This window comes from Danio rerio, chromosome 16 (assembly GCF_049306965.1).
Source record: "Danio rerio strain Tuebingen ecotype United States chromosome 16, GRCz12tu, whole genome shotgun sequence".
Classification (NCBI taxonomy): domain Eukaryota; kingdom Metazoa; phylum Chordata; class Actinopteri; order Cypriniformes; family Danionidae; genus Danio; species Danio rerio.
Window position 1 is genome coordinate 23,817,100 of NC_133191.1, and position 8,768 is coordinate 23,825,867.

At 33.3% G+C, this 8,768-nt stretch overlaps 2 protein-coding genes across 3 annotated transcripts in view; both read right to left on the bottom strand.

Moving 5' to 3' along the window:
* Positions 1–8,768, bottom strand: part of tuft1a (tuftelin 1a) — a 198,190-nt gene that overhangs the window by 81,373 nt on the left and 108,049 nt on the right. The window lies entirely within an intron of this gene.
* LOC101885506 (uncharacterized) lies at positions 2,188–7,981 on the bottom strand. Of its 2 annotated transcripts, none has more exons than XM_073925508.1 (7): positions 7,688–7,981; positions 6,311–6,640; positions 5,924–6,244; positions 4,001–4,045; positions 3,522–3,677; positions 3,056–3,103; positions 2,188–2,956 (listed from the first exon to the last, which is right to left on the bottom strand). In XM_073925508.1, the coding sequence occupies exons 1-7, from the start codon at positions 7,758–7,760 to the stop codon at positions 2,922–2,924; spliced, it is 1,008 nt and encodes a 335-aa protein (XP_073781609.1). In that variant the 5' UTR covers positions 7,761–7,981; the 3' UTR covers positions 2,188–2,921. The 2 variants fall into 2 exon arrangements, with proteins under 2 accessions (XP_073781609.1, XP_073781610.1); XM_073925509.1 differs by having other exon boundaries at positions 5,924–6,214; positions 7,688–7,818.

An 8,768-nucleotide genomic window follows, 5' to 3' on the forward strand; every position in this document is an offset into this window, starting at 1 on the left:
AAAGACTCTTACCTTTTTGTTCTAATAAAGCTGCCATTGGATGGAAATGTGAAAGCTGAAAATGCGCCATCATATACAGTAAAGACGCTCACTGCAGGACAGATGAATGCTTTATGAGCACATGCCACAACATTTCATTTCCGCAGAGCTGTTGTTTTCAGTAATTTTCCAACGGACGTCAGAAAAATGGGCTAATCTTGTGTTCATGAACTGTAGATCTATTCTCACTGCTATTTGATAGCCCTCAGTGAAATGTATTCATAAATATAGAAGATGAAAATATGAACACTGAAAGTCCCCACCTCAGAGTTTCGAGCAGAGCAGGCCACAAGGCCTTTTATGTAACATGTTGTTTTTGAAGAACTGAAATAGGTAATGTGATCTGTGCAAAATGTCAGAGACGTGCAATTTAACACATTGTTCAAATCACTAAATCAACCAGCAACATGATTTCGATAAAAAAAGTGTAAAGTAATTTATTAAAGACAGTTTTGTTATATCTTTTAGTTAGTTGCTATAAGGTTCATATTGGTGTTCGATCAAATATTACACTTTTTTCTGTATCAATTTTTTTAAATAGACATTTTCATTGTCATTTTTACTAATGAATAAAATTAAAGAAGAAGTAGTTCACTTCCAGAATGAAAATCTGCCATCATTTATTCTCCCTTCGATTAAAAATCTGTATGAGGTTTTTTTTCTTCTGTTGAACGTAAAGGATGACATTGTGAAAAATCTTGTTATCCAAACAGTTGAAGGTTACCACTGACTTCTAATAAAAAAAAATACTAGACAGCCAATGGTTGTTATCATCATGTACAATGGTGAATATCAATTGTGAAAGTGAAGGACTTGGATGACAAGAGTAAATTATCAAGTTTTTTTATTCTGAGTGAATTATTCTGGTAAGCTTTTGGATGTTTCGTTTAAATAGTTAATTTATACAGGTAAAACGCCTGTGAGAAATCAATAAATTATATGGTGAGGTCCACTTTCCTAGTTGTGTGCACACTTTTGTTTAGTATTTACACTTACAGTATTTTGTGTTCACCACAGATATGCTTAGTATGTACAGAAGTAAGAGCGATCCCTGTACACTTTTAAAAAATGCTGAGTTCCACAAAATCGATTTGTGTTAATACAAAATGAAGGAATTCAGTTAACTTATACGTTTTTACTAATTTAAGTGGACTAAATATATAAAATAATTAAATTGTCTCAAAAACAAGAATTGTGTTGTGTCAGCTCATTTTAAATAAGTAGTTTGAACAAACAGCAAATGTATTTTTAAAGTGTAGGCGTTACATTACATAATGTTTTAAATGCACTTTTATTAAATGAAATCAAATCTGATTTAGAAATAAAGCTTGTGTTATATAATCTGAAATAATATCAACACCAAAACTTGAGCAAGATTAATCTGAAATGTGCTTTTACTTTAACATCAATCAATAAGCTTTGACTGAGATATGCAGTAAATGTGATGCTTGTGTTGTAAACTTATAGCAAACATTACATTGTGCTAGAAACTTAGCAATATAGGTTAGAGAGATATATTTCATTAATAAAATATATAGCAGAAATCATTAATAAATATACATTATATATCATTAATAAAATCTGTTGTGTTCAAAGTTTGAAATAAGTAAGAGAAAAGTTAAGGGTTTTTAAATGCACAACACGAAGCACATTTAAAATACTTGAACATATGGCAAACTGTTGAATATTCCCTCACTCCCTGGTCATTTTCTATGGTCTAGGCAAGTAAAAACTAATTTGTTTGACAATTTTTTTGTCAGTTATGACATGTTAGATTTTCTAGTCCCCGTATTGAATCCGCAGTCACCGGCAGACAGAGAGAATGTACACACATGAGAGAGAGAGGTTGTGCAAGTACATTAAAATGGCTCATATTGTCCTCATTCTGCAATGTGGAAGTAAGCTATTTTCTGGGATTGTTTTAGAACTTCTGATTCATTTGTCGATGGGGAAATGACTTGGACTAACAATGGTCAAACTATGTGCTCTACAGACAGTTGTGTGTACAAATATAAAATAATACTGTCTAATAAGAAAATACAAGTTTGTACATCATAACGAGTTGTTGATTTTTCAGCTAGAAATTTAAATAATTTAAATTTCAATTTAAATAAATAACACCCTAAGACTAAAAGACTCCAATGAATAGAGCTGCAGGTTTATTGTAAAAATCACGATGTATAACATGTACAAAATGTGTAAATTTACATTATTGGTCAAAAGTTTGGGGTCAGTACGATTTTTAAATGTTTTAAAATAAACGTATGCTCACCAAGGCTGCATTTATTCAATCAAAAATACAATACAAATTGTAAAATTGTGAAATATTATTGCACTATTAAATAACTGTTCAAAAGTAGTTTATCATTTATTAAAAATTGTATTTAATTTAATTGAATTTGATTTTAAATATGAGTTTTTACCGTCATTACTCCAGTCTTCAGAGTCACATGATCCTTCAGAAATCACTCTAACATTAATTATTATTATTATTGGCAACAGTAATAAAAGCAATAATGACTGGGTTAATAACTTTTTATTTGAAACTACATGTTTAGCAAAAATTGTATATGTACTTGCAGTATTCAAAATTACTTGATCAATTGGGTCAAATATAAGATATTCAGTATACAAGAAGCCAAGCTAAATGCAAAGACCACAAGTGTGAATACTGGGACAGGTCCAGTCTCTAAAACTACAAGAATTGCTTATCTCAAATAAACTTTAAGCAAAACATGTTTATGAACTCATTAGAAAAAAAAATACAAGCATTAAATACAGTGGTTTCAATTATTTTACTGCATTCTATTGTCATGGATGTTAGCTTGCTTGCTTATTTTAATATTGTTCAGGTTCATGAATATTTGTTGAGTATATGCTGTTCAGTTAGGCTGATCACATAGCGGGATATCAAACCCTGCAAGAAAAGGATTCTTTGTCAGTGTATTTAATAAATACACTTGATCAAGTACAAAAGTTACACATTCTTTAAGGACCTATAATGAATATTACTTACCTCCTGACATTTCTGAATAACAGACAAATGACTTGCAGTTCAGTTCAACTACAAAATACAAAAAAAGGCATTTGGCATCTGATCAATTCATAAAACTGCATAAATATGAAAAAAAAAGTATTTCATGCTTCCAACGTTCCAACACTTAACATCAGGATGCAATGATATGCCTTTAATTTCATATCTCAATCAAACAAGACAAAAATAATAACTATAAACAAATGTATTTATGTTTAAATATGTTATGTTAAATGTCTGACAGCTTGTATACTCATATAACAGCACATCTTATACATGTACATGGACAACAGTAAAAAGCAACTACAAAATATGGTACAGCTGGTCAGAGTTTTGGTTTGAATAACCTTTTTCCAGAGTTATTTATTTATTCTTTTAAGACTAAAGCAATCTTCCCCTACAATATACCGCTAAAGAACAGTGTTAAGATTTTCAGTTGTGGACTTACTCTGGCTGTTGATTTTGTTGCTTCGGGTTTTGAAATAAAGAATCACACATGTTATTGTGGCCATCACCACTACTGTCAGATTAGTTATCATTGACACGAGTGCAGCACTGTTGCCTTTCAGTAGACCAACAGGACTCTCAGAAGGGGTTGAAGGATCTGTAATAATAAGAAAAACTTAAATAAACATTATCTAAATCTGAATGATTAAGGCTTGGTTTCACAGACAGGGCTTAGACTAGCCAGGATTAGGCCATGGTTCAATTAGGACATTTAGGTAATTTTTTATAAACATACTTAGAAAAAAATAAAACATTACTGGTGTGTATCTTGAAACAAAACAAAGGCACTAATGAATTTAAAAATCAATCAGTGCAATTTTATTTTAGTTGAAACAGCTCAAACTTACATTTTAGTCTAGGACTAGGCTTAAGCCTTGTCTGTGGAACCGGGGGTATATTTTTATTTTATTTTACAATTACCTAATTGTGCTGTGGAAAATGTTGTTAAGGAATGCAATGTCGTCTCTATAATACAATTACAAACAATGGTTACAGTTTGAAAAGCATCTGAAATTTCAGCAAATATTTAGACACATTTTATCCCAAAATGACCTGGGGCCTCATGTACGAAGACTTGCGTGGAAATCTTACTAAAACATTGCGTACGCACAAAGCTGTAAATGTGCATTCAGATGTATGAAACACTGCGTACGCCGAATCTCACACATATTCTTTTGTACATCTGAATGAACGTGAAACTGAGCGCAACATGCACGAGCACAAAACACCCTAAAACACCTTAAAAAAGAAATAGTGTGATTTATAAGTGAAAAATGTTGCAGTAGCCTTAGCAGTCTCAGTGGCGCACCTCAGAAGAAGCATGTGATCATGTTCTGACATGTTTGAGCATAAACTCGGCTCGAATCCAGCGTCTAATGAATTCTTTCTTTTTTTTCCCCGCTACATATCAGATTTTGCCCACTATTTATTAAGAGAAAGACAAGTAGGAATCATCAATAAGTTTGTGCATCATATTTTATTTGCACATTTATTGAATGGAAATGTTTCTGATTCACGCATACAAATTCATCTTCAGATAGAGTCTCTATAGCAATGTGCGTGCGGTAGATCGCTCAGATTACATTGGGAAAACAGGCGACTGCTGCAAATTGTGCTTTAATGTTTAGCTGGTCAACTGTATGGTATGAAAATCTTACATACCTACTATATGAACCCGCCTCATACAGCTGCCATTGCAAGGATCAGACACTTTGTAGAGAAGAATTTAACACAACTGCCTCTAGGAGTTGCCAATGGAAATAAAACAGACACGCACAAAAAATGTGCGTACGCCTGCCAGAAAGCTGCCGTGAACCTGCGCACATTCCCACGTTCAGTTCATTGTTAGTAAATCCAAACGTGAGCGATACTGAGCATGAAACCTGGCGTACGCAAAGTTTTTGTGCGTACGCAGCGTTGATACATGAGGCCCCTGGTGCTGTGGGAAATGTTGTTACTGTTGTCAATGAATGAAACGTCTCATCTAGAATAAAATCACAGACAATTGTTACAGTTTGAAAAGCATCTAAAATTTCAGCAGATATTTAGAAAGCAAAACAGATGTTAACCTACGTTTTTTTAAGCTAGTATGAAAACATTACCCTTCAACAAGACTGTTTAAATATTCACAGACATGTTAACATTATCATATTAGTTAAAAAAAAAAAAAAACTTACAGTAACTACACATTTTATTGGTGGCTCAGTGGTTAACACTGTCACCTTACAGCAAGCTTGATTGCTTGTTCAACAGGAGTTGCTGGTTCAACAGGAGGCATTTTTTGTGGAGTTTGCATGTTCTCTCTACAGACGTGGTATCGGAGGATTGGGTAAACTAAATTGGCCGCAGTGAATTAGTGTTTGTGTGAATGAGAGAGTGTGTTGGTGTTTCCCAGTACTGGGATGTGGCTGGAAAGACAACCGCTGCATAAAACATATACACCAGAGTAATTGGTGCTGCTGGTTTATTTCGCTGTCACGACCCCTGATAAAGCAGAGACTAATCTGAAAGATACTGAGTGAATGAACAATATGCGTTATTCTAAAAAAACGCTAAGTCATCTTATGAGTTTAAAGTCGCAATGGGTTTACTCATATTTATTCAAAGTTAACTTGTGACCTTTAAAGTAATAGTTTACCCAAAATAAAAAAATTCTACCGTCATTTACACACCATTGTTCTGCCTGTAGTATTTGTTTTTCTTACTAGCATTGTCAATAGTTAAAGGTTTCCAACATTCGTCAATATTTCTCCTTTAGTGTTCAACAAAACAAGGGTGAGTAAATTATGGCAATTTTCATTTTGGGTGGAAATAGGTTTACAAAAATATTACACTGAAACACACCTTTGATCAGCAGCTTCACTTTACAGCAGGTTTTCTCATTCACTCTGCACTGGTACCACTGTTCATCAGCTTTTACTGCATCTCTTATAAGCAGAGATCCATTTTCTAGTTGTTTCGCTCTCTCATACAGAGGCTTTGAGAGTTTCTCTGTGCTGCTTGAGGTCTTGGATGAAGAGCGGTATTGTGTTATATCTGTTGACTCGTGACCTTCAATGACTTTCCAAGTGACTTGATCAGCTGTGTTTCGTTGAGGATGTTCAGAGCATGGCAGCAGCACAGCAGAGCCTGATACTGCAGAGACAGGATCTAACGTTTTACACTCTGAAAACAGAGAAACTAAATGAAATAATTGGGATCATTTGATTGTTTCAGAAATATTATTCTCACCTTTGACTGTCAGGATAAATCGAGTTGCGTCAAGGCAGTCCTGATCTTTGTAAACCTGACACTCATAAAGGCCTTCATCTGATAATCTGACGTCTTTCAGACCAAGTGTAACATTTCCAGCATGTTTCCTCACAGACCATCTCTGGTGCTCTGATGCTGGAGAGATGTCAGGATAGATCAGGATGTCTTTAACCGGGTTATTCTTGCGTAGTTTCACCATTAGAGACTCCAGTGGGTATGTTGTGGTTAAACAAGAAATAGACATGTTGTTATGCTGAACACAGCTTATGTTCAACTCATGAAGCTTTTCACAAGGTCTCCTCATCGCCACTAAAAAAATAAATAAAAAATAACACAAAACATGACATACTTAGAGAATTATATAAAAAATGACTTGTTTTTAATAACTGGTTTCTTTTATCTTTGGCATGATGACAGTACATTTTACAAGATACAGTTTTCAGCTAATTTAAAATGGGATGTTAATTAGGCAAGTTTGGTCAATTAGGCAAGTCATTGTATAACAATAGTTTGTTCTGTAGCCAAGCAATATTGCTTACATGGGCTAATAATATTAACCTTAAAATAAATAAAAAAAATTATAAATAAAAAATGCCAAATGAACCAAACAATATTACACTGTAAAACCCAACAGTCTACTCTATCAAATAAAATGAGTGTATTCAACTCAAAATTTACTGAAAGTTAATTCTACTCATTTGAAAAGAGTTTTGAACTCAGCGTTGAAGATAATCAGTTAATTAAATACTTCATTACTTAAATAACTTAAATAGAGTAAGTTCAATGTAATCATAAAGATTTGATTTGTTTAACTAAAATGGTTTGTTGCAAACCATTTTCATTTTCGGTTTCCTCAAATGATTTAATTTAATTTAGCTTATTGCGTTTCACAGTACCTAGTTGGTTTGAGTTTTCTTTATTTAATGGGGTTTACTGTGCTTAAATTAATTTGTTTACTCAAATGGATTAAGTTCACAGTACACATTAGCATTAGTTTTTTAACTTAAATAGTTTGAGTTACCTTAACTTGTTGGGTTTTACAGTGTAAAGAAATACAAAAGAACAATATTATAGGAAATACTGAGTAAAATTCCTTGCTCTGCTAAAACAGTATGGGAAAAACAAAAAATTCTCTGGAGGGCTATTAAATTTGGTTTCAAGTGTATCTAATTTCTGTTTATGGATTCATTTTTTTTCTATCATCAGTGTTTTCAGATTGTGTGGCTGTTTTAGATGTTTGCACGGTGCTTTAGCCCTCTGGTGCCTATGCCATGTTTACACAGCCATAAAACTGAGCTTTTTATGTATGCTCACTAAAGCTTTTACTATAATTTGCTTTATATCAAAGACTCTTACCTTTGTGTTCTAATAAAGCTGCCATTAGAAAATACAGGAGATGGAATTGTGAAAGCTGAAAATGCGCCATCATTTACAGTAAAGACGCTCACTGCAGGACAGATGAGGACTTTATGAGCACACGCCAAAACATTTGATTTCCGCAGAGCTGTTGTTTTCATTAATTTTCCTACAGACGTCAGAAAAATGGTCTAATCTTGTGTTCATGTACTGAAGATGAATTCTCCCTTCTATATTTGATAGCCCTCGGTGAAGTGTTTAGAAGATGAAAATATGAATACTGAAAGTCCTTACCTCAGAGTTTCACAAAGCTTTTTATGTCACATGTTGTTTTTGATGAACTGAAATGGGTAATGTGGTCTGTGCAAAATGTCAGAGACGTGCAATTTAACACAATGTTCAAATCACTGAACCAACTAGCAACATGATTATGATAAAAACTATTGAATCTAAATTTTTAATAATTTATATGAGTTTTGCATTTTTTGTGTAATGAAGATTTACAAAATATACATTTTTAAGGGATAGTTTGCCCAAAAATAAACATTTAGTCACAACCTACTCAACAAGTGGGTTTACATCTTTATAAGTTTCTTTCATCTGTTAAATACAAAAGATATATTTTTTCAGTTTTGAATGAACTTTCCCTATACCATGTGTTTATGTAGACTACAGCTCTGCACAAGAAGATTGGCCAGAGGACAAATGGTCATGCCCAACTAAGCCTGGTCTCTTAAGGTTTTTTCGTCAATTGCTATGGTTTGTTCCTCGCCACTGGCTTGCTTGGTTTGAGACTTGTGGAGCTGCACATCCATGGATTTACTCTTCAGTGTTTGGACTTTCAGCAGTGAAATTTAAACCACACTGAACTGAACTAAACTAAACTGAACTTCAACTCTAAAACTGGACGGACACATGTTTACATTTACTACAATCATCTATGTTAAGCTGCTTTAACACAATCTACATTGTAAAAGCACTATAGAAATAATGATGAATACAATTCAATTGAATTTATTCATGACAGCATTAATACAATTTATTTTGTTCAGAGTTTTAACTAATCAGAACTGCACATGTT